This window comes from Chlamydomonas reinhardtii, chromosome 16 (assembly GCF_000002595.2).
Source record: "Chlamydomonas reinhardtii strain CC-503 cw92 mt+ chromosome 16, whole genome shotgun sequence".
Taxonomy (NCBI): domain Eukaryota; kingdom Viridiplantae; phylum Chlorophyta; class Chlorophyceae; order Chlamydomonadales; family Chlamydomonadaceae; genus Chlamydomonas; species Chlamydomonas reinhardtii.
This window is the reverse complement of record NC_057019.1, coordinates 4,851,639-4,878,750: the sequence shown is the minus strand read 5'-3', so window position 1 is coordinate 4,878,750 and position 27,112 is coordinate 4,851,639. Positions and strand designations below refer to the sequence as shown.

Genomic DNA, 27,112 nt, shown 5'->3' with positions numbered 1-27,112 from the left:
ATTCGGCATTCTCAAAGCCAGCTCACAAATACTTTACTTGCAGTATCAATATTAAAAATGTCACAGCACGAGGACGGCAGCGAGTCCTATGAGAGCTCGGAGGAGGAGGAGCTGAACCCCGGCGAGGCGGGCGGCCGCGAGGAGGAGTGGGACGAGTGGAACGGCGATGCGGAGGATGCAGACGAAGACGTTACAAAAAGTCTCTTTGGGCCCGAGCGGCTGCCCAACCCCGAAGCAGCCATGCAGCACGACGCGGAGAAGCACGGGTTCGACCTACCCCAATTTGCAATTCAGGTGCGCAAAATGCCGACGCATGCTTATGCATGCCTCGCCGCCGGTCGGGGTCCCTCACGGCGTGCCGGTCCCGAGCATGCGCGACATCAGCCGCCGTTGCTGCTTCCGCGGCACCGCGATGCCGCATGCAGCGAGCCAGAGGCCGGGGGCGGGTGGATGCGGCCGGGGATTTGGCCGTGGAAGGGAGGACGTGTGGCTCGCCACTATCGGCCGCGCTCGTCGGCACTACCCGCCGCTAGCTGTTGGGCCAAACACCACGACACGCCTCGCCCCGCGATAGCCACCGTGTGCCGCGCTTCCATCATGGACGCGACGCAAGCGCCAACCCTACCGCTCCCACCTCCAAACGGCGTCCCGCGCGCTCTGTCCCATCCGTACACCTGCACAACGCCAACGCCTGTGCGCTTGTCCCGCCGCACACCCTGCCAGCCCAACTCTGCCTACCCCTTTTTGCGCCCCCCGTAGCCCCCCCGTCGCGTTTGTCGTACCCGGTTGCCCTCTAGTCTTTGCAATTCCTGTATGGCTCGGGCACATAACCCTCCCTCTCCCTCCCTGCCCCCCTCCCCCCGCCTGCAGGAGGGCCTGGACGAGTACGGCATCATCCGCGTCATCAACTTCGTGCGCGGCGAGGTGGTGGCCGGCCGAGACCCGCTGCCAGCACTGGCGGCGGCGGCGGCTGCCGGCAAGGCGGCGGCGGCTGGGGCGGCTGGGAAGACGGCGGCGGCGGGCGGTGACGTGTCGCCGTGGGCTGATGACCGGTACCTGGTGCCTGTGCTGGAGGATGATGCCCTGCTGTGCTACGACTTTGAGGAGGTGGCGGCGGCGGCGGCAGCGGCGGCGGCGGAGCGGGCGGGGTGAGCGGGGGGTGCTGCGTGCGGCAAGGGGGCGTTGGGTGCGGCGAGGTTGGGGAGTGCAGTGGCGAGAGCAGTGCCGGAACTATGTGAATGGGTGAACAGGTGTACCATGCGTGTTGTTTACACTGGTTGCCCAATCACCTCGCTCAACACGCGCGTGTATGACACATGCGCACACACGCGTGTGCACACAGGGTGAGCAGCAGTGGTGCCGCGGGCGCGGGCGCAAGCGGCTCGGGCTCGGCGGAGCTAGCGCGGCTTCGTGCGGAGAATGAGGCGCTGCGTGTGGCGCTGGAGGCGATGCGGCACGAGTTCCTGCCCGACGAGCTCAAGGAGGAGGGGGAGGGAGCGGCCGGCTCTAGTGCGGTGGCGGCGGCGGCGGCGGCGGCGGGCGCGGATGCGGGCGGGCCGTCGGGCTCCTCGGGCGCCGCAGCGGCGGCAGGTGGCGAGGCGGCGGGGGAGGCGGCTGCAGCGGCCGACCCCGAGGCGGCTGCGGCTGCGGCTGCGGCTGCGGCGGCCGTGGCCAAGGCTAAGCGGGTGGACGCGGCTTACTTTGACAGCTACAGCTACTTTGACATCCACAGGGAGATGCTGGGGGACAAGGTGAGGGGGGGAAGGCCGGGAGGGGAGTGCGTGCCGGGGGCGTGTGTTCGCCTCAGTTGCATCCAGCCACACGCCCGCATGTGCAACTGCTCTGTGGGATGGAAGGGGGCGTGTAGGGGGGCACAAGGGAGGGCACGGCCGCCATTCCAAAGCTTAAACCTCATCCTCCACACATCCGTCCTGATCGCCCTCATCCCGCTTGGCCTTCTCCTTCGCCTCCTTCGCCTCTTCCTCCTCCCCCTCCTCCTCGTCCCTCCTCCCCAGCCCCGCACGGAGGCCTACCGCGACGCGCTGGAGTTGAACCCGGGTCTGCTGCGCGGCGCCACGGTTCTTGACGTGGGCTGCGGCACAGGCATCCTGTCGCTGTTCGCCTGCCGGGCCGGCGCGGCGCGGGTGGTGGCGGTGGACGGCTCGGAACGCATCGCCGGCTTCGCGAGGTGAGGGGCGGCGGCGGGGGGGGGGGTTGGGGTGGGGTGGGATGTGGAGGGGGAGCTGGTGTGTGTGGGGGGGGCTGGGTGAGGGTGGCGGCGGCGGGGGTAGGAGTGTTGGTGTAGCCGTGTGTTCATTGGGGGCGGGATGTCGTGAATTGGGGCCCTTGTTTGGGCGTGGCTGTGTCGTGCGGGTGCCTTGCATTCTCATCGGCCCTCGTTCGCCATCTTTCCTGGACTCCTAAACCCCACATCTTCCCTATGCCGCCGCTCCCCCTCCCCCTCCGCTCACTCCCTTAAGTAATCATGAATGTTCCCCCACTTCTCTGTACCAATCCTTGCAACCCCCACCCCTCCTCCCCCTCCAGGCGCCACGCCGAGCTGGCCGGCTACCTGGACTCGGTGGGCGGCCCCATGAGTGTGGTGGCGGGCAAGGTGGAGGAGCTGGATGGACAGCTGCCCGTGGATAAGGTGGGAGGGGAGGGGAGGGGAGGGGAGGGGAGGATACACACGCACACGCACACACACCACACACAAAATACACACACAAAGTCACACACACACACACACACACACACACACACACACGCACACACACACACGCACACACACACACGCACACACGCACACACACACACACACACAGGTGGACGTGATTGTGAGCGAGTGGATGGGCTACGCGCTGTTGTTTGAGACGATGCTGGACACGGTGCTGCACGCGCGCGACCGCTATCTGAGGCCCGGCGGCGCCGTGCTGCCAGACATCGCAAACATCTACATCGCGGGTGAGGGGAAGGGAGGACGGGAGGGAGGGAGGGGTTGCGGGGGAGGGTTTGTTCGAGGGGGGTCATGTGTTTGAGCCCAAAGCATTAGGTCCCCATTGTCAAGGAACCGGGGCAGAGGGAGGCAGTGTGCGTGAACGTGGTAAGAGAGGGGGGAGGGGTGGGGCTGCCGTCACGCAGCACGCGAGCGCTGCCGCCACGCCGCCCCTGCGCGAAACCCCTCCACCGCACCTCACCCTCCCGCTTGCCAACCCCGCACTCCACACACGCCACACCCAATCCCCACACACACATCACAGGCACGAGCGAGGCGGCGGGCGGGCTGGGCTTCTGGCGGAACGTGTACGGCTTTGACATGAGCCCCATTGCGGGGGCCATCGCCGAGGCGGGCCGCGGGCAGGCGGTGGTGCTGGACATCGACCGCAAGCACGTGCGAACCACCACGGCACGCGTACGGCAGCTCGACATGTGTACGATGAAACCCGAGGACCAAGACTTTACGTCGGAGTTCACCCTGGAGCTGCTGCCGCCCGTGGCGGGCGCGGAGGCGGAGGCTGGGGCGGCGGGCGTGGAGGCGGCGGAGGCGGGGGCGGGGCAGCAGGGGCAGGGGGAGGTGGGGTGCATCGTGCTGTGGTTTGACACGGAGTTCAGCGGCCGGCACTGCCAGCAGCACCCGGTCCGCCTGTCTACCTCGCCCTTCGAGCCCACCACGCACTGGGTGCAGACGCTGCTTACGCTGCGCAAGTAAGTGTCGGGGGGGGGCTGAGGTGGCTGTGAGGGGGCGGTGGGCTGTAACGAGGGAGGCGGTGGCTGAGAGTGGGGCGGGCTGAGAGTGGGGTGTGAGGCTACGAGTGGGGGTGGGCTGTGAGTAGGGCGGCGGTGAAGGGGGCGACTGTGCTGCAGCCGCACTGTTGCGCGGCGGGATGTGCCTTGTTGCTGCTTCAGGCCACTTGCCTTCCCAAGCTCTCCCACCCAGACTGCACGCACACATCTGCACGCAGGCCCATCCCGCTGGCCACGCCCGGCTGCGCCGCGCCCGGCGCCCGCGTCATCACGGGCCGGCTGAGCATGGTGCGCAGCAAGACCGCACACCGCTCCCTGGACATTGGGCTCACATACAGGTGCGCGCGGGGCCGCGCGCGCGTGTGGGGGGGGGGGCGCAAGGATGGTACAGAGAAGAAGACAGCAGGCGTATGGGCGCGCGGTGGGTGGTCGGGCGCTCGACTTATTCTAGTTTTGGGCGTGTTTGTTGGGCTCTCGCATATATAGGACCCTCGCCTCCTTGAGTCGCCGACCCCGCCCCCCGGTGCTGCCCAAGCTCTGACGCGTCACTGCACGCACGCTTCCGCGCCCCTCCGCGCCCCTCCGACATGTCGCGGTTACTCCATTCGCCACCCTCGCCCAAGCCCCCGCCCCGCTCCCTCCAACCCCTCCAACCCCTCCAACCCCCGTCTCCCCCCCCCCAGGGCCGAGCTGAGTGACGGCAGTGTGGTGGAGGAGGCGCAGCTCTACCACATGAGCGTCACCGCGCCCGCCTGAGCAGGTGGAGGCGTAGGAGAAGGAGGTGGAGTAGGAGCCGGGAGCAGGAGCAGGAGGAGCAGGAGCAGGAGGAGTGGTGGTGTCGTGCGGAGGCAGCAGGCGTGAGTGCCAAGTAGCAGCATGCGATTGGCGGTAGGCGTTTGGGGGCTGGCACTGGCCTGGGTGGTGATGTGAACTGTGGGATGGGTTATGGGTGGCGTGCTGCGCAGCATACGAAGTTGGGCGGTGAGGAGGTGGCCGTACGACTGAAATGGAATGGCCGAGCTGGTGGGCGTGACCCATGAGGGCTGGCCGCCTGCGGGCCAGGCAACTAAGAAGCGCATAATCTGAGCTCGGTGGGCTCTTGACGTGTGCGGTGTCAAGGGTGGCACGTTTATTATCACCGGTGTCTGTGGTGCTGCTGCCGCGCAGTGATAGTTACAAGACAGCTGAGGCAAGGGGGTATCGTATTGGCGCGGTTCAGGACACCAGGCCAGGGCGACAGGGCGTAGCCCCACACGTGACCATCAATCATCTGGCAGTGGCTGCTGCAGGGCTGTACATGGTGCTGATGTAATGATAACGTCTGGGTGCGGACTAGTGACTACTGGACTGGTATACACGGGCGGTCAGGGCTCAGGGAGGCTGGTGAAGCAGTCCGTATCCAGGCAGCGCTCAAGGGGAGGGGCGGCGGATGGTCGGTAGCGTCAAGTCGCCAGCGGGCGCCACCGAAATATACACACATGTCATCCCGCCGCAAGTCTGATGTATCGGTCCGCCGCGCACTCAAACGAGCGCTACCCTTCTTGTAGCCAAGTACATTCACCCCGCGAACACCTGCAGCGCGGCCCTCGCACCGCCTGACGCCAGCCGCTCATCCGTATGGCAGCTGCCGCTGTCGCGAGCCGCACACCCGCACCCGCCGGCGGCACACAGGCCCCCACCGCCCCGCCCCGCAGCCGCCGCCCCGCGCCAGGCACGGCACCTCGCAATTCGCGCGCTTGGGCGGGCAATCCAACGAGCACGGGGCCCAGCAGTTCGGCACGGTGGTTAAGATAGCCCCCGCCCCGGCCGCTCAGTCTGTCATTCAAATCCTCCGGCTGAGACCAGTCACTGGGCCTGCCTCTTCTTTCTTTCCTCAGCATTCCCGCTCATCACATGGGGCCTATCCCTTGGGCACACGGCACGGCACACGGCATAGGGACATGGCCCCGCCCCGGCCGCTCACGCCCCCCGCAGCCAGGGGTGCCTCGCCGCCACATGCGCCGGCGGCCGGCGGCGCGGGTCCCATTGCAGCAGCGGCGCCAGGAAGCTGCACAGGCCGCCCCACTCCGCCTCATCCCACCCGCCACTCAGCTCCGAGCCCCACTCCCACTCCCACTCCGCCGGCGCCGCCAGTAGCTGCGGCATCACCAGGCCCGCGGCCCCGGCCGTGCCTCGCTCGCACGACGTCCGAGCCGCCAGCATGGCGCCGCCAGGACTGCCGCCGCCACCACCGCCGCCGCCGCCGGCGCCGCCGCCACCATCACCGCCGGGGCGTCCCGCCAGCTGCTGCCCCTGCCCCTGCGCTCGCCGCCGCTGCCCCTCCTCCCGGCTGCTACCGCCGCCGCCCTCGCCACCGCCCCGCGCCTGCCGCGCCGCCACCCGCCGCAGCCGCCCCGCTAGGCCGCACGGCGGCGGCAGCTCAAACTCCCGCCCCAGCCACAGCCGCGGCCGCGGCCGCCGGCCGACGTCGTAAAAGTCCGCCGCCGCCGGCGCCCGACGCAGCAGCGCCGCCGGCGGCGGCCGCCCCAATAGCGCCTCTACCACCGCCAGGTGAAACTCCGCCACCCCCGGCAAGTCCGCTGCTACAGCCTCCGGCGCCAGGAGCTGCGGCGGCAGCGGCAGTAGCTGCTCGCCGGCGGCTAGCTCGTAGACGCAGGCGGCGAGGGACCACATATCGGAGGCGGCCGACGGCGCCAGGCCCAGCGCCAGCTCCGGAGCGGCGTAGGCGGGCGTGTCGTACCAGGGAAGCGGCGGCGCGGCGGCGGCGGCGGCGGCGGCGGCGGCGGCGGCGGCGGCGGCGGCGGCGGCGGCGGGCGGAGGGTGGCCAGGGTGTCGGGAGCTTGCGGTTGGCGTGGCGGCGGCGGCGCTGCCAAAGCCGCCTTCGCTGTCGCTGTCGCTGCCAATGACGGCGGCGGCAGCAACAAGCGACTGGCAAGGGCGGATGTAGCCTGTGGACAAAGGACATCGTGACATGTCGTACTTGCCTATGTATGGGTAAGTAGATCATTTGGTCTAAGGCTAAAAAGAGTGGCCCGCGGTGTGTTTTCCCCTGCGTGGTCCCTGCCGCCGCACCTTTGGCGCCGGCGCCCGCCGGGCCCTCCGCCACGCGCTGCCCCTCCGGCCGCAGGCTGCACGCACTCCCCAGGTCCAACAGCGCCCAGTGACCAGCGCCGCCGCCGTCCCCGCTCCCGCGCTCGCCGACGCCGCCGCCACCGGTGGCGGCGCGCCCCGGCGGCTGCTGCCTCCAGGCGAAGTTGCTGGGCTTAAGGTCGTTGTGCGCCAACTCCGCGTGCCTGCACGTGCGCCGAATTCGGGGCCAAGCGGCGTGTGTGTGTGTGTGTGTGTGTGTTTGGGAGTTGCGGTGGGGGTGCGGTGGAGGCGGCCGCTATTCGCTGTGCCCCTGCGGTCGCTGTGCCGCGGCCGCTACGACTCGGCCCGCAAGCACTCTCACGTGTGCATCACATGAAGGGCTGCCAGAGCCTGGGCCGCGAACTGACGCACTGCCGCGGGCGGCAGTCCACACCGCCGCCGCCGCCACCGCTGCTGCTCCTCCTGTCGTACGTCCGCCGGCCCAGCCTCCACTGCCCCCGCGCCCCTAGCTCCGCCCCCGCCTCCGCCTCCCGCACCCCGGCCCTCCGCGCCTCCGCCCCCGGCGCCGCCTAAAGCAGCTCGGCCCGCCGCCCAAGCGCTCCTGCCGCCGCCGCCACTTCCACCGCCGCCGCCGCCGCTTCTGAGGGCCCCAGCCCGCCAGCACTCCAGCACGTCTGCAGCCGTGGGCCCCAGAGCCTCCAACACCAGGCAGCGCCACCGCCGCCGGCCCGCCGCCGGTGCCGCCGCCGCGGCGCCCGCCGCCGCTCCTGCGCCCCATAGCGGCTCCTGCCCCTCCTCCTGCTCTTTCTCCGCCTCTTGCTGCTGACGCGTCAGCACGCGGCGCTCGTGTGCGCTTGAGCCGCCACCTGTACCTCCATGCCCGACACAGCGCTCAGCCGGTGCGGCAGCAGCTGTCGGCAGTAGCAGCTGTAGCAGCCGCCGCATGTCCACGTCAGCCGTGGCCGTGTCGAGCAGCCGCACAGCCGGGGCCCAGGCCTGCAGCCGCCGCCGCCGCCACGAGTCGGGCGGCCCCGGTGCCGCCGCCGCCGCCGCCGCCGCCTCCATGGCAGCCGTTGCCTCCTCCCCCTGCTGAGAGCCGCCGGCTGTAGTCCCTCCGCCAGCTGCAGCCACTGTCGCCTGCGGCTTGGTTGCTACTGCCGCTGTAGTGATTGCTGCTGCTGCTGCTGCTGCTGTAGTGGCTGCTGCTACTGCCGCCGCCTCCAGGTGCCTCAGTGCGGCCGCCTCGTTCGCTGCGAGGGCGGCGTGGCTGGGGCGGCCCGCGTCCAGGGCCTGTGCCGTGCAGCCACAACAACGACAACAACGATCAGCAGCAAGACGGGTTACAAATGGGTGAGAGGGCTCTCGCCAGCATAACCCCAGAGTCCGCCCAAACACGCTTGGTGCCCTACCGGGGCCCAGCCTGCCACGGTGCCGCCTACCATCCACTGCCCCCCCCCCTGAGCAGCCTGCCGCCTACCAAGTACCAGCTCACGAGCTCCCACCCCACTCCCGCTCCGGTCCCCTCACCTTGATGACAACGCACTCCCGCGCCGCCGCCCCGCTGCGACCGGTGCCGGCCGCGTGGCCGGCGCCGGCGTCCCGGGCGCCGACACCAGTGGCACTGCCGTCGGCGTCGCCGCCCCCGGTGACGTGTGGCTCAGTCACATCGCGACTTGCAGCCCAGACGCAGGAGAAGTGGGTGCGAGCCAAGAGCCGCTGCAGCTGGAAGCCGGCTAGCAGCTGCGGCACTCCCCCTGCCGCGAGGTCGCCGCTGCCAGCGACAGTGGCAGCTGCAGGGCCCCCGACTGCGTCCGGCGCCGGCATGCCCACGCTCCACGCGCTATATATTCAGCGCACAGCGTCACGGGCGCATCCGCGAGCTCTATGCGACAACCAGGGGTCACAGCGACCAAAATTGCAGTCGTGCTCCGCCAGCTGCTGGCTCGGGTTTTCGTGTTTATTCAACTCAATTTAACTTAAACAATGGTCAAACATTGATATACTTAAACATTAGGACAGCCCGTCCAATCAACGGCGTGAAACGCAGCAACATCGCTGAGCTGCCGCTTCAGAACCATACCCAATGCACTGTAACAATTTGTATGCAGGTAATATGTCGCAGTAGAAGGGCTAACGCCGAGGCATATGCGCATGCACACGATGGGCACTGCCTCAAGCGCTCGCCTCCACTCCAGACGCACTTCACCTGCACGCCAGCTTGTGCTTGCTCCAGTGCTGCTTCTGGCATTCCCTCGAGCAGTAGAACACGGCACGGCAGCGGCCGCACCGAAGCAGCGACGGCGGGGCGGCCGTGCTAGCGGCCGGGGCGCCTCCCGAGAAGCCTTCGCGCCAGCGGCCCTGCAGCCCACAACCCGCGCACTGCTGCGCCGCACCAAGACCGGCACCTGAAGAACCCTCCTCCTGTCCTGCTGCTGCAACTCCTGCTCCTGCTCTTGCTTCAGCCACCGCAGATGTTGTGCCCGCAACGGATTTCTTGCCCGCGGACGCCGCCGCCGGCGCCGCAGCGGCCCCTGCCCCAGCCGCTGCACCTGCCGCCCCTGCCACGCGCAACAGCTCCTGTTGCAGCCGCTCTGCCGTCGCGCGCTCTTCATCTGCAGCCCTAGCCCCGGCCCCAGCTCCAGCCCCTGCCGCAGCAGCAGCCGAGCCCGCCCCAAACAAGGCGGCCGTGTCGCCGGCCGCGCTTGGTCCCGGCCCCTTGCCTGCCGCCGGCGGCGGCGGCCGGCGGGCCTTCGCCGCCGCCGCGGCGGCGGCGCGAGCTGCAACATCTGCGGCATCCTCCGGAGACAGCGACACGGCTGCATTGGGTCCGGTGAGGGGTATGGCGCCGGGTACGGGCGGTGCGTCGCGGACCTGGTGACAGCAGAGGGCGGGGGGCGAGCTGCAGGTTGGTTTTGGCTTTGCCCTGGGCTTGGCAGGTGATACGGTACTCTGACGCGGACGTAGTTGCTGAGGAGTTTCAGCAGGCTGCTAGTGCCAGAGTAGATGCTGCGGTGGTATTCGTAGGCACGCTGGGCACGCCGGGCACCGCGCAGGCGGGAACCAGGGGCGCGTGCGCACCTGCTGCATTTTCTTCAGTCGACCCAGTCGCAGCTGCACGCCCGGCAGCATAGATCGCAGCTCGCTGGGCTCGATAAAGCCGCTGAAATCGCCCGCGAACGGGGCTTTCAAGAATTCGGTGATGCTTGCAATGGCGCGCGAGTATTTCTCAACCGCCTCGTCCAGGTTTTGAGCTCTGTCGGCAGCTTCGGCTGCATCCAAATCATCGAACGCGGCGGTCATAAAATCGACCGCATTCACCCGTGTGAGAGGCGCCTTTGGCGCCATAGATGGACGGTGGTGTGCGGGTGAGCTAAACTCACAGCCAGCAGCGGGGTTTTACTATGTGGTGTACAGTTGCAGAGGGCTCTTTAAGTATGAGGGCTGGGGATGGGCGGCTAACTGCGGGAAAGGCCCCACGCTGCATGGGGTGGGGCCGTGGCAGGGCGTGGCGAGTCGGCACCCACGGCACGCCCGTCCAGCCCCCTCCCCTCCTCCGCTAGCAGCCCCTCCTCCACCGCTATTTTGCTGCTGTGTGTGCAGAATCCCTTGCAGACAGGCCAGAACAGTCGCCAGGGCGCGGTTCCTCCTCTCAGAATGGGCAGGAATGACGACTGCGACCGAGGCCGACAAGCTCGCTTAACACCAGTCGGCACTCACTCGACCTTATTGATGAAACACCAAATAAAATGTCAGGCTTCAGTATAAAGGCAAACAATCCATTGTTTAAGCGCCCACAAGGCGCAAAGCTGGCGATAGGGAAAGCCCCAGCGAAACCTGCGCATGTCGGTGAACTATTCGGCGCTGAAGATGACAACGAGCAAGCATCGAAGCGGGCGCGCACGGAGGCACCACCAGGTCGGGGATGATGTTGCCGAGTCGCTGGTGCAACTCTTCCACTGACTTGGCCCGCAAGCCCCAAACTCTGTTGCATTCTCAGCTGCATCTGGTCTCGTGGATGCGGAGACTCAAGAGGTCGCGACGAAGCTTGCGGACTTCGTCGCCAAGAACGGGGCGCAGTTCGAGGACCTGACACGCGAGCGCAACCCCGGCTCAGACACGCCCTTCAGGTGCGCCCGGACTCCGCAGAACCCGTTTTGGAGAGGATTGATATGGCAGCTGGAAAGCTGCAGCATGGGGTATGGCATGGCAGCTCGGGAGCTGCAGCATTGGGGTGGCGTAAGCGGTGCACGCGCAAGGTTGGGGGCAGCCACACTGGGGAGTGGGAGAGAGGCTGACGGCCAGGCTGTGTCAACGTGTGCACGCGCCCATGGCACGCAGGCAGGCCCTTGATATTGCGGTTGCTTTGCTTGTGCTCCCACTTGCCTGCCTGGCAGATTCCCTTCCTTTTACTCCCTCTTATGCCTGATGGCCACATCTCACACTGGCATATGGCCCTCCCTGCCAGCCCGCCCACGCAGCTAACTAGCCCCCCGGCCAAGCCCTTTCCACTCCGTCGTCCTCTCTCTTGCTCCCACGACCAACTTTCAACGGTATCTATATGTTTTCCCCTCCATCCATTCATTGCCTACACAACAGTTTCCTGCACAACAAGACGTCTCCGGGTTATCAGTTCTATGCGGCCAAGCTGCGCGAGTTCCAGGCTGCAGCCGGCGGCGGTGAGCGCGCGCTGGCCCCGGGCCTGACAAATCGGGGGCTTGCCTGACTCCGTCGGCAGCCTCCTGCGGGCGCTGCACGTCAGCACTTGCAAGGCACAACCCAGGCCGATGCAAGCATACACACAAGGGTGTGCCTTACAATTTGTAGGGTGGATGCAAGCATACACACAAGGGTGTGCCTAACAATCTGTAGGGTGCCACTAAGGTGCCCGCAAGGCACAACCCAGGCCGAAGTAGCGCGCACACACGGCACACCTGGCCTGTTGAACGAATGTGGTGCTCTGCCCACCGCCCCTGCGCAGGCGCCGCCGGGGCGCCGCCCCCAACACCCCTGCCTCCGCCGCCTCCCCTGCCTGCCCCCGGCGGCGACGCCGGCAGCCGGCGTCCCTCCTTCGTCCCGCCGCCCTCCGCGTCCGCCTCAGCCGCCGCCGCTCCATCCCGGGCCTCCGCCTCAAGCCGCTGGGGCCAAGGGCCGCCCTCGGCCTCGCCTCCGCCGCCGCCGCCTCCTGCCCCTGGCGGCGCACCCGGCGCCAGCGTCTTCTCGGCCCTGCCGCCGGAGGCGGCGGCGGCGGTCGCCGCCGCGGCGGCCGCCGCCAAGGCCGCCGCCGCCGCCGGCCGCCTGCGCTCTTTCAGCCCGTCGCCGTCGGCGGAGCTGAGTGCGGAGGCGAAGGAGGAGGCGGAGGCGGAGGCGCGGCGGCGGGCGCAGATCGCGTTGGCGCAGGGCGACTCCGTGGCGGCCATGGAGGTGCGGCGGCAGCAGCTGGGGGAGGGGCTGAGGGCTGGGGCTGGGGCTGGGGGGCTGGGGCTGGAGGCTGGGGGCTGGGGGGGCTGGGGCTGGGGGCTGGGGGCTGGGGGGCTGGCTTGGCCGGCACCGGCTGCTGTGGCCGCGGTGACGCCCGCAACCACCCACACACAGCGGCCGCACACACGCACACATACACCGCCCACCGCCCTTGCCCTCACCGCCCCCCTCAGCCCCCTCCCACCTCTCTATCCCTCCTCCTCCCCGCCTCGCTCCCGCAGGCCTTTGCGCGGCTAGCCGCCCGGCGTGAGCGCGGCCGCTCCGCCAGTGCCGACCCCGACGAGCCCGGCACCGGCGACGGCGACGACGATGATGAGGAGGCGCGGCGGCGGCGTGCGGAGCCGCTGCTGAACAAGACCGCGTTCGAGCGGCGCAAGACCACGGCCGTGTACAAGGACGACGGCAGCCGCGGCCACCACATGGGGGTGGGTGGGGGGGTGGGGGGGGCCGGGGGGGTAGCCATCCATGGGATGGTGTGTATCAAATATGAAGTGAAGTGCCGACGTCCAGAGGTACAGCGGGCACACGCGACGCATTCCATACCGTTGTTTCGCCAGCGGCAGGCTGCTGGCTCCCCCGTGTTTCCGTGGCGGCTAACGCTAAAAACTAAGTTCCTATTGAAAGCAAGTAGTCTGGAGTAGTAGTGGTGATAAGTAAGGCTCGTTGGTAAAGAAGCTGAGTGCATGCGTCGAGGTGGCTAGAGGGGGGGGGGGTACATGCCAGGCCAAACTACACCCAAGTTACCCAACCCAATGTAATAGAGCGTGGGGGGGGGGCGGGCTCGTGGGGGAGGGGTGCATGCCTGAGCCCAACGAGTAAAGGATGGAGTGGTGGGTGTGCTTCGGGTGTGGGGTGGGTGGGTCGGGTGCCATGCGGGCTTGCAGGCAGGGCTGTGCGCAGGGCCCAGTCGCAGCCGCGTGGCCGGGCTCTGGGGGCCTTCAGTCCTCAAGACCTCAGCCCGTATGTGCCTGTACGTACCTGTACGTACACGTACATGTGCCACCTTCCCTCCATCTCCCGTCACCGCCCCCACTCCTGACCGCCGCCAGTCCCGACTACCACCACACCTCTGACTGCCCCCCCTCTTAAACAATCATGAATGTAAACCCCCTTGCCCAACTCTCACGCCTGCTCTTACCCTGTTCCCATTGTCTTCACCTCGCGACCCACCCTCTTCCCCCTCCCCCCCCCAGGACTACATCCCCAAGGAGGTGCTGGCGGAATTCCTGGCCAAGACCGGTGACAAGGTGGCCAAGGTGCAGGTGAGCGGGAGGGGGAGGAGGAGCAGGAGAGGGGGGGAGGAGGAGCAGGAGAGGGGGGGAGGAGGGGGGAGGAGGAGCGGGAGGAGGGGGAGGAGGAGGAGGAGGAGGGAGGAGGAGGAGGAGGAGGAGGAGGAGGGGGCAGGTGGGGGTGGGAAGATGGGGGGGGAGAGGGGCAGGTGGGGGGCGGATGAAGCAGGTAGGGGTAGGCAGGCAGGTGGTGGTGGTGGAGGGGCGCTTGTGTGCTCGCAAGGTGTCGACCCTCTCTCGAGTGCTTTCCTAACACATACACACATGCACACACATACACACGCACGCCCTGCCCCCGTCAGGCGGAGCAGCTGGCGAACAAGAACGCCATCGGGTCGGACAACATCGGCCACAAGCTGCTGTCCAAGATGGTGCGTGCGTTGTGTGTGCGGGACTGACTGACTAGCTGACTGGCTGGCTGGCTGGGTGGCTGAGATTGCGTGCGTTGACTGCGGGGCGGGGCCAGGGCCGCAGGTGGCAGGTGGCAGGTGGCAGGGCCGCAGGTGGCATGCGCTGCGGGCGTCCTGTTTTGACTCCTGTGTCCTGCTCGTGCTTGTTATCTTGACCCACACACACTCTGTGGCCACGCCCAATGCGGCTGTGTTTGCGTGTCCCCCCGTGTCCAACCCGTCGCCAACTTGCCGTCCCCAGGGCTGGAAGGAGGGCGAGGGGCTGGGCGGCACGCAGAAGGGCATCACCGCGCCCATCAAGGCGTCAGCAGGCGCGCCAGCCGCGGGCGAGCAGCGCGGCCTGGGAGCCACGGCCGTGGGCGAGGTGCGTGTGTTTTGGGGGGTTAGGGTTTACAGGAGGGTTTGGCACACCCTGGCGTGCGCGTTTGTGTGTGTGTGTGTGTGTGTGTGTGTGCGTGTGAGTGTGTGTGCGTGTGTGCGTGTGTAAAAGGGGTGCAAGGTGTGTCGCCCGAGCGCGGGCACACTGGTGGACAGCTAGTGCCTGAAGCTGTGCTTGATGTGTGTGTGTGGGGGGGGAGTGGCGGGGCGCTCTGCCCTGTACCTTACCGGCGGCACCGCGCACGCCCCCCGCTGGCCTCATGCCCCACGACCCTCTTACGGTACCCCTTCCGCTCACAAGCCTTCACCCCGTGTGTGCCTTCAACCCTTCTCCCCGTGCCTTCTCCCCCCTCGCCCCCGCCCCCCGCCCTCAGGTGACGGAGGAGGACGACCCCTTCGAGGCCTACCGCAAGCGCATGATGCTGGGCTACAAGTACCGACCCAACCCGCTGGGCAACCCGCGCAGGGCCTACTACTGAGCGAGGGGCGGCAGGGGGCCGCAGCCGGCGGGCGGCGGGCGGCAGGGGGCAGCAGTGGTACAGGGGGAGCCCTGGGTACGAGCCCTGTGTGGTGTGGTGTGGCTTGTGTGGCGTGTTGGGTGCCTGGTAGTGATGCGGGGTGCAAATCTTTGTTGAAGCGCAGTCTTACACTGGGATGTCGAACCTGGTGGGCGAAGGGACTGTGTGTCAGTGTGGGGTATCGTGTGCCCTTGGCGAGTTCAACCCATTCCCGGTAGCTGTGCCAGCTGAGTGACATTTTAGGTGTCGTTGTTCTTCTTCGGGTAGGCGCAGGGGCCGGCACGGGTGTACTGCCGGGCACTGCAGGGCCCTGTCCGGTGCCGAAGTCGTGTCGTGGCTGGGTTTGCCACATCTGTCGGGGAGCCCCAGGGACAGATATGAACGCTAGATATGACCTGTAATTGATACAAAAGCATAAACGCGATTAAGCAACGTTGGAGAACGCCAGACCGACAGACTGCGCTGTAAGGCTTTTTAGCCTGCGCCTTCTACAAGCAGGTCGCAAAGGTTATAAATAGTCAAGCGTTCAAACGCACTTCTTGAATGTGCTTGAGGAAATGGATTTAGACGACGCAGAGCGCTACAGCGCGTGCTCGCTATTTACCTTGGCGCTACACACAGTCCAGGTCCGCGCGAAAGAATCGTATGATGTGGCAGTGGACGCTGGTTGAATCTGAGGGCTTGGGTGGAGCTGCAGCGAAATGGCGCTGAAGTTGGAAGGCTGTTGCTCCGCTCCCTCAACAGGTTGAAGCTGGGGTAGATGAGCTCGGCAACAGGCTGCGTGAAAACAAAGCCGCATGGGGGTGAGTCCCTCGTTCGCGCGTTTTGGCGCCGGGGGCAAGGGTGCGCTGCGGGGTTTTCAGGTTGGCAGCTGCTGCTCTGCAACTTCCGCCCGCGTGCCCCCCCTCCTCCCGCCCCCCCCCACCACCACCACCCCGCCACCACCCCACGGCGGAGGTGCCACGTGTGCGGCCTAGGTCAGGGAGCCACGTGGCTGCGTGCTGCCGCCAAGGCGGGCAGCTTGAAACGCGCAGGCCCCTTCCCCCGCCCCCCTCCCTACCCTACTCTACCTCCACCTCCAACTTCCATCAACCCCTTTGCCCACCCCTACCTCTACCCCTCCCCTCCCCTCCTCCCCCCTCCTCCCCCCCAGCTGCCCTGATGAGGAGCTGTTTGACGACCTCATCTGTGTGCCTGAGGCCGAGTACTGGCCGGGCATGCAGGTGCCGCCGGGCTTCTGGTGCGTGTGGCCCTGTGGCCGCGTGTGTGTTTGGGCTGGGCTGGGCTGGGCCGGGCTGGGCTGGAGCATGTGACCATGTGAGCCACCCCCTGTGCGGCCGCGTGGCGCTTGCTGGCCCAGCCATCGCTGGCTCAGCACGTTGCAGCGCACCACCTGGTCGGTGAGGCCGCGGCGTGTCCACGGACATATGGACACGGTGTGGCGTGGCGTGGCTCGCTGCGTGTGTGTGTGTGTGTGTGTGTGTGTGTGTGTGTGTGTGTGTGTGTGTGTGTGTGTATGTGTGTATGTGTGTGTACGTGTGTGTGTGTGTGTGAAGTTAAGTACAAAACGTGTGTGTGTGTGCTGCCGCGCAGGGGCTTCGACTGCTGCGCGCCCACGGGGCTGTGCCGGCGTGTGTATGCGGGCATGGGCGTGTCGGCAGCCCGGTGGCCGGGTGAGTGATGGGGGGAGGGAGGGGAGGGAGGGGAGGGAGGGGAGAGAGGGGAGGGAGGGGAGGGAGGGGGGAGGGGTGTTATAGGCTCGCACCCAACGAGGAAGTCCATCATTATGATTAGAAAGCCCAGGAGCAGAAGACGATGGGGAGGTGGGGAAGGGGGAAGGGGAGGGAGGGATGGGCTGTAAGGCCAAGGGGGGAGGGGGCCGCGGCGGAGCGCTGTCAGTGGGAGGTGGGAGCCGTCTTGAGATGACGGTGCGCATGGCTGGGGGGTGGGTTGTAACTACCCGCCCAACCAGGGGGGTGTTGGAGGGGCTGTGAGGCATGGGCAGCACGTGTCACTTGCGCAAACCGTACGGGTGCCGCAACTGCCGCATGCGCCACACGCAGCGACCCCTCCTCCCCATAATCTTCTGCTCCTGTCGCTTTGCGCCCCGCATCAAGCCGACCCAGCCGAGCAAAGACTCCGCCTTTCAGGCTTCAGGCTTCCTCACACAACCGCCGCCCCGGCCCCCCGCTGTTGCCTCAGGCCTGCTGAAGATGCCTGACGTGTCCCACGCGCCCAGCCCACACGAGGCGCAGGTGTCGTTAGTGGGGCTGGTGCGCAGGTGCGTGTGTGTGTGTATGTGTGCCTGTGTGTGCGGCCGGGCCGCAGCGGGGCAGTGCGGGGGAAGGAGCCACACGGTCGCTGGGTGCCCAGTGGGGCGGGGGGCAGCAGGCGCTGGCGCTGGCGGGGCCAACCCGGGCTGGCACCAGGGCTGGGGGCAAAGCAACCGCATGCCGCGACACTGGTGTCGCCCCCCGTGTGCTGCCGGCCCCGTGTCGTCGCAACCGTGTCGCCGCGTGTAGCCATGTGTCGTCATGTGGTTATATGGTCATGTGGTCATGTGGTGGCAACCCCACACACACGCACACACCACGCACACAGGTACTGCGCCCTGCTGGACCCGGCGGCGGCGCCCCTCATCACCCGGGCCGTTGCGGTGGAGTGGCCCGAGCCCAGTGGCGGCAGCAGCAGCGGCGGTGGCAGTGGCGCGGCGGCAGTAGCAGCAGCAGGAGGTGCGGGTGGGGATAGCGGGGCGGCGGGGGATGCGGCTGGCGGCGGCGGCAAGGCCGCAGTGGCGGTGGTTGCTGTGGCGGAGCCGCAGGCCGGAGCAGAGGAGGCTGCTACAGCTGCTGCAGCGACAGCTACTGATGTGGCTGCCACAGCTGCTGCAGCGACAGCTACTGATGGGGCTGGGGCTGGGGCTGGGGCTGGGGCAGGGGCCGGGCCGGGCTCCTCGGCTGCGGCCAGTGGCGGCGCTGCCGCTGCCCCGGAGGGCCCCGGGGGGCGTGGCAGTGCGGAGGGGCGGGGCAGCGGGGGCGGGAAGCAGGCGGCCGACAGCAACAGGGGCGGCGGAAAGGGCAAGCAGGAGAAGGAGGCGAAAGGCCGGGACAAGGGCCGGGGGAGGCGGCAGGAAGGCACGGGGAAGAAAGGAGGAGGCGGCGACGGCGGCGGCGCACAGGCGGCGGCTGTAGCCAACCCGGAGGCGGCGGCGACCCCTGAGGCGGCGGCGGCTGCCAGTGCGGAGGCGGCGGCGGAGGCGGTACCATCGTCTCCCATGCCCTCTGTGGCCCCCGCAGCCGCCACGGCTGCCGCAGAAGCCGGGCCTGCCGCCAGCACCAGCACCAGCACCGCCTTCGCAGCTGCCGATGCCGCCGGCGTGGCTGGGTCCTGTGCGAGTGCCGCGCTCGTGCCGCCGCCGTCCCTCCGCCACGACCCCACCCACCAGTCCATCATGGCACTGTACGAACTCATTGGCGCCTGCCTGCGAGCCGCCGCCGCCGATGCCGCCGCCGCCGCCGATGCCGGCGACGACGGCGGCGGCGACGGCGACGATGTGGCGGCGGCGGCGGCGCGGCGGCGGTCGGATGGCGCTGGGAATGGGGCTGGGCCGTCGGGCGGCGGCGGCGGCGGGGCGTCGACGTCAGGGGCAGCGGCAGCGGCTGGCGGCAGCAGCAGCGGCGGCGGCGGCGGTTTCTTCAGTCGGTGGCGGTCGCAGAAGGCGGCTGGCACCGCGAACGGTGGCGGTGGCGGCGGCGGCGGCGGTGCGGGGTCGTCGTCATCGGCGGCGGCGCTGCCCGGGGCGGGGGCGGGGGCGGCGGGCAGCGCGCCGGTGCGGGTGGTGCGGCGGCCGCTGCTGCGATGGTGGGTTGCGCGTCCCGAACGCTGTGTAATGGTGGTGGCAGGATGCTATGGTGTGTGCGACTCTCGCGATCACACTGCCTTTGTATTTAATGCATGCTTGAAGAGTTGTTACAACAGCATACGCTCAAACATCGTACGCACCAACGTGACCTCTGACGCTGCTGCTCTGACGCTGCTGCCGGCCCCCTGACCCTTCAACACCCCATGCCGCCGCCGCCGCCGCCGCGCTGCACGCGTTACCAGGTACGACGCTCGTGCCCGTGTGGCCCTGCGGCGCTTCTGCCACTGGCTACACATACCCGCGGCCAAAATGCATGCCATGGAGCAGGTGGGGGGGAGGGGCGGGCATACGGCGGGCATAAGGGGGGTTGTAGATACCAGCCCAAACTGGGGGCGGGGAGGTATGTGCCCGAGCCCAACGAAGAAGGGTGGGGGTGCGGCCAAAGAGAGGCACAGGCCAGTGTGACGGGCGGCAGCAGCGGGTGAGCGGGTGGGTCTTGGTGGATTCACACGGCCGCACATGTTGCTATGCCTGCTCCCACACACACACGCACGTAGCAGCCCGCCCCATGCACCGCTAAACACACCCCGTGTGACACCCGCCGCCATCCCGCCCACCCGCCCACTCTACCCCCACCCCCACCTGCACCTCCACCCCCGCCGCCACAGATGTGGGCGCTGCAGCTGTTGGACTTGCAGGGGCGGGCGGAGGGCGCGGAGGGCGGCTTCGACCTGCGCGGGCACGTGCAGGTGTGAGGCAGCAGGGGGGGCACAAGGGGTTACAGGGGACCGGGGGGCGGGGCACAGGGGGGATGGGGGCAGTGCAGGGTGGGGGGCGGGGCAGGGGGGACGGGTGTGGGCAGCCGGGCACGCGGCGCCTCCCGGCCTGTGTGGGCCCTGTGTTGTGCGGCGCAGCGGCAGCCTCCCTGGAGGGCAGGGGGGCAGCGCAAGAGGCCACGGTAGGAGGCCTTGGGTATGCATGCAAAAGGTTGCGCACGCGCTTCTCCCTCCCACCTCCTCCTCCTCCTCCCCCTCCTCCCACCGCCCCCCCCCCCTCCAGGCCACTGCGGGCGGCACTCGGCGCTACCTGACTTACCTCAAGATCAGCGCCGGTGCACTGGGCGGCGCCGCACTGCTGGCCATCACAGGTGGGGGGGAGGGCAGGGGGGGACTTGGGGGGGCTCGGCGGAGGGGGAAATGGAGCGAGCGAACGAAACCCAAACCCAAACACTCCCTACCGACCCAACCGCCCCTCCCTCCACGTCTTTAATAATCATGAATGTAACAAACACACATACTCACACTCACACACACACACACACACACACACACACACACACACACACACACATACTCACACTCACACACACACACACACACACACGCACACACACACACACACACACACACACACACACACACACACACACACACACGCACACACACACACACACACACACACACACACACACACACACACACACACACACACACACAGGCGGCCTGGCTGCCCCCGCCATCGCGGCCGGGCTGGGTACCGCCATCACGGTGCTGCACGGGGGCGCCGCCGCCGCCGCCACCGTGTCCACACTGGGCGCCACAACCGCCGGCACCGCCGCCATCGGCGGCACCTTTGGCGTCATCGGCGCTCACCAGGCCGGCGTCAAGACAGCCGACTTCTACGGTGCGCGCGGGGGTTTGGGTTTGGGTTGGGGTTTGGGGTGGTGGTTTGGGGTTGGGTGGGGGTTGGGGCGGGGGCTGAGGTTGGGATTGGGGTTGGGGCGGGGGTTGGGGCGGGGGTTTGGGCGGGGGTTGGTGGGAGGGGGTTTGGGCGGGGGTTGGAGTTGGGGTTGGGCGGGGGTTGGTGGGAGGGGGTGGGGGCGGAGCCGATGCCGCTCCCCCACTCCTTTCTTACTTGGTTTTCCACATAAATAGTTACCCCCCACCCACCCTGTTGTAGCAATGCAAGTGTAACCCCCACCTCACCCCACAACCCTCTGCAGGTGACCTCAAGGAGTTTGGCTTCCTCAGCATTTCAACGCCCGAGCTGCTGCCGCCGCCGCCAAGCGCCGATGAAAATGACGACAACGACAACTATGATAATGCTGCCGACGGAGGCGAGGAGGGCGATGGAGGCGCTGCAGGCGCTGCAGGGGCCGGCAGCCAAGGCGCTGGCGGCAAGGGCAGCGGCAGCAGCAGCCGTGGGAGCAGCGGCGCCGCAGACGCCTCGGCGTCAGGAGCTGCGATGGCAGTAGCAGGAAGGGCGGCGGTGGTGGCGGCGGTGGCAGTAGCAGGCGGGCCGTCCGCGAGGAGCGGCAAGCCGCCGCTGCCGCCACCCAGCGCCGCCGGTGCCGACGACGGAAGCAGTGCGGGTGCGAGTTCGGGTGCGGGTGCAGGTGCTGAGGGCGCTAGTGGCGGCGGCGGCGGCGATGGCAAGGACGGCGGTGGTGGCAGTGGTGGCGGCGGCGGCGGCAAGGGCATGTCGTTCTTCCGGTGGCGCTCCCGCGGCTCTTCGCGGGAGACGTCGGCAAAGGACCTGGAAGGCCGGGCGGCAGAGGCGACAACGACGACGGCTGTAGCAGAGCCGGCGACAACGGCTGCAGCAGCTGCACCTGACGGCGGCGCCAGCAGCAGCACCAGCGGCGCAGCGGCGGCGGCGGCGGCGGCGGTGGCGACAGCGGCGGCGATGGAGAGCGGGTCCTCCGGGTCACGGCAGCCGCGGTCGCCGCAGTGCGCCGCACAGGAGGGGGATCCGGCCATGGCGGCGGCGGGGCTGTTCGTGCCGGGCTGCCTGGGGGCGGCGGCCGGAGCCGGAGCGGCGGGCACAGCCGCCGCCGCCGCCGCCGCCGCTGATGACGAGGACGAGGACCCCTACAGCCTCACTGCGCTCTTCCGCCGCGCGCCCGCAACGCCCTTCCCGCCGGCGGAGCCCGAGCCGCAGCCGCAGCCGCAGCCGCCAGTGGCGACGTCCGAAGCTGCGGCAGCGGCTACCGGGTCCGGCGCCGCCGCCTCCACGTCCACGTCGGCCACGGCCACCGCTCCCGGCACCACTGCTGCCGGCGCCGCTGCAGGCGTAGGAGCAGGAGCAGGCGGCGGTGGGGGCGCCGGTCCGAGCTCCAGCACCGCTGCAGCCGCCGCTGCCGGCAGTGGCGCCGGCGGCGCCAGTGGCGGCGGCATCCGCAGCTTTCAGATAGATGAGGACGCGGAGTCGGTGTACGAGTGTGACGTGTATCAGGATGATGGCATGGATGACCCCTGGGACGCGGAGGACAGCGATGCTGACCTGGCGGCGGCGGCTGGCGGCGGCGGCGGCGGCGGGCGCGGCGCCTACATGGATGCGCTGCTGGCAGAGCTGAAGGAAGAGGAGGCGGACCTGGACGGCGGCGTGGCGGCGGCGGCGGCGGCGGCGGCTGGCGGCGGCGGCGCCGCCGGCGGCGCGGGGCCGGCGGCGGCGGTGGCGGCGCCGCCGCCGGCATCTACCTCGTCCAACTGGACCTCTTGGTTCCGGGGCAGTGACAGCAGCGGCGCCAGCGGCAGCGCGGCGGCGGCGGCGGCAGCAGGGGCTAAGAAGGGTGATAAGCAAGCGGCAGCGGCGGCGGCGAAGGACAAGAGCGGCAGTGGCAGCGGCAGCGGGCGGGCGGCGGCGGCGCGCAAGGCCGCGCCGCGGCCGCTGCTGCGAGTGCCGGTCAACCCGCGCCGCAGCGGTGACGCCACACTGGCTCTGACCATCGCCGTGAACGGGTGCGTGCTGGGTTGTTACGAGAAGCACATACTTCATAGTGGCTGGTGTTGTGCCCCTCGGACGCACGCTTCCTCCTCCCTCATTCTCCCTCCCCCCCTGCGGCTCCACGACGCCTCGGCCCCCATCCCATAAGTATTATTGCTTGCAACTAACGCCGCTGCCTGTGCTCCGCTCGTTTTCGTTGGTTTTGGTTTAGTTCGGGCTGGTATTTACAACACCCCCCTGCCATCTCCCACATTCTCCCTCCCTCCTCAGCTGGATCAAGCAGTCGGACGACTTCACCTTCCCCTGGCGCCGCCTGCCCAGCAGCGGGCGCGAGCTGTGGGGCCTGGTGTGGGAGGGAGACGTGCTGCAGTGAGTGGAGGGGGCGCGGCGGCCGGGAAGAGCGGGAAGGGCGGGGCGAGAGGCGGGGTGGGAACGCAGCGGGCGCATCGGAAGCGGAAAGGCGCTGGCTTCCTTGCTGTGCTGTGCTGTGTTCCCTGCTGCGTGCCACCCTTTTGTTGTACCTGACACGCCTCCTCCCGCCTCCCCCTCCTCCGCCTCCCCCTCCCTCCTGCCCCCTCCCACCTCCACCTCCCTCTCCCGCCTCCTCTCACCTCCTCACACCTCCTCCTCACACCTCCTCCAACCTCCGCTCCCCCCCCAGGTCTCTGGGTGGCGCGCTGCGTAAGTTCATCCGGGACAAGGCGCTGGAGGAGAGCGGCAAGATGGTGGTGCGGCTCAGCGTGTCAACAGGTGGGGGCGCGGGTTACTGCTCACGATAGCTACAAGGTTTAAGAAGTCAAGGCGCAAGGGGGGGTGGCCAGGTGGGGGGCCGGGTGGGGGGCCGGGTGGGGGCCCGGGTGGGTGGGTGGGTTTTGGGTTGGCGCACGCACATACACACTGGTGGCACCCGGGGGTGAGGGCGCGGGAGAGGGAAACTGAGGGCCGCGCGGGGCCTGGTGGTTGGGGAGGTTGGGTGACTGCCCCATGTGACTGCGACTCGTAGCTACACAGGCACCGCACATCTATACACACGCCACCCCTCCCCCGTGCCCCTCCCCCCACACACCCCTCTCCCCCATCTCCCCCACCTCCCCAGCGCTCATCACCGCATTGATGCTGCCCATGGCCGTCATGTCCGCAATCAACATCACCATCGGCAGGTGGGGTGGTGGGGGTGGGGGAGGAGGCGGGGGTGGGGGTGGAGGTGGGGGGTGGTGAAGGAGGAGGTGGGGGAGGAGGGGCAGGTGGGGGAGGAGGTGGGGAAGGTGGGGAAGGCGGGAAAGGTGGGGAAGGGCAGGTGGGGGAGGGCAGGTGGGCGTGTGGGGGAGGGCAGGTGGCTGTGCCGGGGGCTGTGCCGGGGGCTGTGCCGGGGGCTGTGTAGGTGTAGGTGCAAAAGGGGCCCGGGGGTTCACATTTGGAGTGGCGGCTAACGCAGCGAGCGCCTCGAGAACAGGTCGCGTGGCTGTTCGTGTGCGCGGTACGCGCCTACCTACTTCACTGCTTGCATCAGCCCGGGCCAGCCACGTGTCATGCGTGCCGCCCAAGTCCGATCGCCCTCCTCTTGTCTCTCCTCCTCCCTCCCCCTCCTCCCTCTCCCTCCTCCCTTCCCTGCTGTACCTCTGGACGTCGGCACTTCACTTCATATTTGATACACACCATCCCATGGATGGCTATCCCCCCCCCATACCTTGTATCCCGATCCTTCTCACCCCCTCCTCCTCCCCATTCCTTGTGTCCCGATCCTTCTCACCCCCAACAACAACAACAACAACAACAACAACAACAACAACAACAACAACAACAACAACAACAACAACAATCCGCCCCTGCTCCCGCGCGCGCGCAGCCGCTGGCGCGTTGCGCTGCGGCGTGCGCAGCTGGCGGGTCGCTGCCTGGCACACCTGCTCATGCAGGGAGCGCACGGCGACCGGCCTGTCACTCTGGTGAGTGCGTGTGCGTGTGTGCGCGTATGTGGGTGGGTGCATGTGTTGGGAGGGCACGTGAGGAGAAGAGACGGAGGGACGGGTACCGGGGCTAAGGCGAAGGCTGTATGGGCAGCATAGCGCAGGTCCCGACGTGCGGGGGCGGGCATGGGAGTTTCAATTCCGTGAGCGTGTTGGCATTTGGTGCTGACAGGGACCAATCACACACACCCATGCCCATGCCATGCCCATGCCATGCCCATGCCCGCTGCCTTCTTCGCTTTGTGTGTGGAGTTTGGGTACAACTTCCCCCTTCACCTTGCACCTGCCGCTCACACACACAATACCCGCCTCTCTCCCCCGGTACCCCGAGATTGCCTACCATCCTCCATTTGTTTTAGCTTCGTATGATTCCATCTTTGATACACACGGTCCGCATGAGTGGCTCTTCCTCCCCCCCCCCTCACTTCTTCAGTAAATAATCACGAATGTGACCGCCCCCTCCCCCCCCTCAGATCGGCTTCTCCATGGGCGCGCGCCTCATCTTCCACTGCCTTCTGGAGCTGTCGCGATGCGGCGCCCGCGGCCTGGTGGAGGCGGCGGTGCTGCTGGGCACACCCGTGTCGGCCAATGAGGCGCGATGGACACAGGTGGGAGGGGCGGAGGGGGGGAAGGAGGGGAGGAGGAGGGGCGGGGCGGGAGGGGCGGGGGAGCAGGGGCGGGGAACCGGGAAGGAGGGGCTAGCGGTGCTGCGGGGAGTGGATACGGTGGCGGCACGTATTACACACTCTCACAACACATACATGTTTCGTTGTGCTCTTTAACAGGCGCGTGTGGCTGTGTCTGGGCGCTTCGTGAACGCCTACAGCTCCAACGACTGGGTACTGGGGGTCATATTCCGGGCCCACTCCAGGAACAGCGTGGTGCAGCGAGCGGCGGGGCTGGGGCCCGTGCCCGTGCCGGTGAGGGCGGGGGCGGGGGGGGGAGGGGGGCGGGGGTGTAGGGGAGCGGGTGCGGGTGGAGGGGAGGAAAGGGGAAGCGCACAGGGTGCGTGGATGTGTGCGTGTGTGTGTATGTATGTGTGCGTGTGTCTGTGTGCGTGTGTGTGTATGTGTGTGTGTGTGCGTGTGTGTGTGTGTGTGTGTGTGTGTGTGTGTGTGTGTGTGAGTGAGTGAGTGCGTGTGTGTCTCCTCTCCGGGCTGCATCACACCCCGCGCCCGCCGGCCCGCCCGCCCGGCACCCGCACACAACCCCACTCCGTGCGCTCACGGACACACACACATACACACACACACACACACACATCACACCGTGTCAACCTGTCATCTGCTTGCGCCCCCCAACCCCAGGGCATTGAGAACATCAACCTGTCCTCGCTGATCGCGGGCCACACACAGTACCTGGAGAAGCTGGAGGACGTCCTGTCCGCACTCAACCTGGCCGAGCACTGAAAGCTCCTCGAAGCCGTGAGCGGCGTGTGTGGAGGAGCACTGACAGCCGAAGCCGTGAGCAGCATGTGCGGAGGAGCGTTGAAGCCGTGAGCGGCGTGTGTGGAGGAGCGCTGAAGCCGGGAACGGCGTGTCCGGCGGAGCAATTACACTTGGAGCGGTGTTGACTGATGGGGGCAGGGTGAATGACGAGAGTTTGACTGGTGAGCGGTCATTGGGTGTTGGTTGGGCGCGTGGGGCCTGGGTTGTGTGCCGTGTGGCGCGCGTTGTCGCCTGGGGTGCGCTCCAGGTGTAGGGGTGGCGTGTGGAGGGAGCGGTGCAGCAGGATTCCGTTCCGTACCCGATAACATGGGTTGCTGTAGAGGAAGGGAGGGCAACGGGGATGTACAACAGGCGATTACTTGGTATCCAAGGCGCGAATGGCGCTATATGCGAGAGGGCTGGGGCGAGGGACGTGTGGGTGGTGGCTGTGGACCGACGAGGGGCCGTGGCGTGAGGAGGGATGCTGGTTTGGCGCCGCCACCCGCCCACGGACCTGGCCAGCGCAAACCCCTCGCGCGGTTCTGAGGATAACTGAACGCATGCGTGTGTCGGGCGTGGGGGCGTTGGAGCCGAGAACTGACGGAGTGGATGGCGATGCAGGAGGGGGGGAGGACATACGTGTAGGTAAGGGGGTGTGCAGGCCAGGCAGGCAGGTCGTCTTGATCCGTGTGGGGGCCAGGGCATGACATGCCTAGCTACTTCGCCTAGCTACATGGCGAGGGGCTGGGGGGCACAAGACAAAGGGGCTGAGGGGCACAAGACGAGACAAAGAGGTGCAACACGACATGACGCCACATACAGTAGCAGCGCAGCAGCGAGGGGCGATGTGACAGGGCAAAGGATTGAGTCCCAGGAATCAAAATTACTCCCGGCCAGGCATGATAGATGCTGATACGTGGAAGCACGTCGCAGCTAGGGGAGGGGAGGGGAGGTGCCGTACTGCCGTGGGTGGGAGGGGGCGGGCGATGCCTCGACTCTCGGTCGCTCCGTCGCAAGCGGCTCCTAGGCCCGTGTAAGCCGCGTTGGCGGCGGGTGCGGCTGCCTTGGAGCGCCAGGGCCCCGGGGGGCACGGCCGCGCCCCCTACTGTGCTGTGTGTGAGAGACACTGCTGCGCTGTATGGGTCCCTCCGAACTCCACGCCCTGCGTCCCAGCAGCCATGAAAGCAGCAGCAGGGCAGCAGCCAACGCGGTCGCCGGAGCGGGCG

At 67.9% G+C, this 27,112-nt stretch overlaps 5 protein-coding genes across 5 annotated transcripts; 3 read left to right on the top strand and 2 right to left on the bottom strand.

Moving 5' to 3' along the window:
* The first annotated feature begins 25 nt into the window (after nt 1-25).
* On the top strand, nt 26-5,068 carry CHLRE_16g685900v5 (uncharacterized protein). The gene is made up of 9 exons (XM_043071552.1): nt 26-294; nt 871-1,148; nt 1,343-1,751; nt 2,016-2,188; nt 2,548-2,650; nt 2,826-2,964; nt 3,261-3,705; nt 3,963-4,082; nt 4,428-5,068. The coding sequence occupies exons 1-9, from the start codon at nt 58-60 to the stop codon at nt 4,498-4,500; spliced, it is 1,977 nt and encodes a 658-aa protein (XP_042915933.1). The 5' UTR covers nt 26-57; the 3' UTR covers nt 4,501-5,068.
* Nucleotides 5,069-5,133: 65 nt separating this feature from the next.
* On the bottom strand, nt 5,134-8,915 carry CHLRE_16g685950v5 (uncharacterized protein). Its single transcript, XM_043071558.1, has 4 exons — nt 8,362-8,915; nt 7,196-8,124; nt 6,817-7,037; nt 5,134-6,692 (listed from the first exon to the last, which is right to left on the bottom strand). Exons 1-4 carry the CDS (start codon nt 8,656-8,658, stop codon nt 5,704-5,706), a joined length of 2,436 nt encoding a protein of 811 aa, XP_042915932.1. The 5' UTR covers nt 8,659-8,915; the 3' UTR covers nt 5,134-5,703.
* Nucleotides 8,916-8,963: 48 nt separating this feature from the next.
* Nucleotides 8,964-10,235, bottom strand: CHLRE_16g686002v5 (uncharacterized protein). The gene is made up of 2 exons (XM_043071560.1): nt 9,913-10,235; nt 8,964-9,705 (listed from the first exon to the last, which is right to left on the bottom strand). Exons 1-2 carry the CDS (start codon nt 10,132-10,134, stop codon nt 9,037-9,039), a joined length of 891 nt encoding a protein of 296 aa, XP_042915931.1. The 5' UTR covers nt 10,135-10,235; the 3' UTR covers nt 8,964-9,036.
* A 250-nt stretch (nt 10,236-10,485) lies between these two features.
* CHLRE_16g686000v5 (uncharacterized protein) lies at nt 10,486-15,387 on the top strand. Its single transcript, XM_043071559.1, has 9 exons — nt 10,486-10,749; nt 10,832-10,961; nt 11,431-11,510; nt 11,813-12,255; nt 12,534-12,737; nt 13,506-13,574; nt 13,904-13,972; nt 14,253-14,375; nt 14,764-15,387. The coding sequence occupies exons 1-9, from the start codon at nt 10,581-10,583 to the stop codon at nt 14,866-14,868; spliced, it is 1,392 nt and encodes a 463-aa protein (XP_042915930.1). The 5' UTR covers nt 10,486-10,580; the 3' UTR covers nt 14,869-15,387.
* Nucleotides 15,388-15,435: 48 nt separating this feature from the next.
* On the top strand, nt 15,436-26,771 carry CHLRE_16g686050v5 (uncharacterized protein). Its single transcript, XM_043071561.1, has 18 exons — nt 15,436-15,533; nt 15,652-15,710; nt 16,061-16,147; nt 16,501-16,580; nt 17,110-17,188; nt 17,509-18,768; nt 19,012-19,096; nt 19,438-19,518; nt 19,829-19,916; nt 20,267-20,452; nt 20,772-22,509; nt 22,766-22,864; nt 23,157-23,245; nt 23,592-23,655; nt 24,342-24,438; nt 24,933-25,067; nt 25,245-25,379; nt 25,767-26,771. The coding sequence occupies exons 1-18, from the start codon at nt 15,465-15,467 to the stop codon at nt 25,866-25,868; spliced, it is 4,533 nt and encodes a 1,510-aa protein (XP_042915929.1). The 5' UTR covers nt 15,436-15,464; the 3' UTR covers nt 25,869-26,771.
* Nucleotides 26,772-27,112: the final 341 nt, after the last annotated feature.

What these genes read in the sequence shown, in the direction of transcription:
- CHLRE_16g686002v5 (XM_043071560.1), bottom strand. Translation starts at nt 10,134, where the DNA reads ATGACCGCCGCGTTCGATGATTTGGATGCAGCCGAAGCTGCCGACAGA. An exon ending in GACTGAAGAAAATGCAGCAG is followed by an intron (nt 9,706 to 9,912) that starts GTGCGCACGCGC and finishes TGCTGTCACCAG; the next exon opens with GTCCGCGACGCACCGCCCGT.
- CHLRE_16g685950v5 (XM_043071558.1), bottom strand. Translation starts at nt 8,658, where the DNA reads ATGCCGGCGCCGGACGCAGTCGGGGGCCCTGCAGCTGCCACTGTCGCT. An exon ending in GCCCTTCATGTGATGCACAC is followed by an intron (nt 7,038 to 7,195) that starts GTGAGAGTGCTT and finishes GCGCACGTGCAG; the next exon opens with GCACGCGGAGTTGGCGCACA. An exon ending in GGCGGGCGCCGGCGCCAAAG is followed by an intron (nt 6,693 to 6,816) that starts GTGCGGCGGCAG and finishes CTTTGTCCACAG; the next exon opens with GCTACATCCGCCCTTGCCAG.
- CHLRE_16g686000v5 (XM_043071559.1), top strand. Translation starts at nt 10,581, where the DNA reads ATGTCAGGCTTCAGTATAAAGGCAAACAATCCATTGTTTAAGCGCCCA. An exon ending in GCCGCGGCCACCACATGGGG is followed by an intron (nt 12,738 to 13,505) that starts GTGGGTGGGGGG and finishes TCCCCCCCCCAG; the next exon opens with GACTACATCCCCAAGGAGGT. An exon ending in ACAAGCTGCTGTCCAAGATG is followed by an intron (nt 13,973 to 14,252) that starts GTGCGTGCGTTG and finishes TGCCGTCCCCAG; the next exon opens with GGCTGGAAGGAGGGCGAGGG.
- CHLRE_16g686050v5 (XM_043071561.1), top strand. Translation starts at nt 15,465, where the DNA reads ATGGATTTAGACGACGCAGAGCGCTACAGCGCGTGCTCGCTATTTACC. An exon ending in ATCAACATCACCATCGGCAG is followed by an intron (nt 23,656 to 24,341) that starts GTGGGGTGGTGG and finishes GCGCGCGCGCAG; the next exon opens with CCGCTGGCGCGTTGCGCTGC. An exon ending in ATGAGGCGCGATGGACACAG is followed by an intron (nt 25,068 to 25,244) that starts GTGGGAGGGGCG and finishes GCTCTTTAACAG; the next exon opens with GCGCGTGTGGCTGTGTCTGG.
- CHLRE_16g685900v5 (XM_043071552.1), top strand. Translation starts at nt 58, where the DNA reads ATGTCACAGCACGAGGACGGCAGCGAGTCCTATGAGAGCTCGGAGGAG. An exon ending in CGCATCGCCGGCTTCGCGAG is followed by an intron (nt 2,189 to 2,547) that starts GTGAGGGGCGGC and finishes CTCCCCCTCCAG; the next exon opens with GCGCCACGCCGAGCTGGCCG. An exon ending in GACAGCTGCCCGTGGATAAG is followed by an intron (nt 2,651 to 2,825) that starts GTGGGAGGGGAG and finishes ACACACACACAG; the next exon opens with GTGGACGTGATTGTGAGCGA.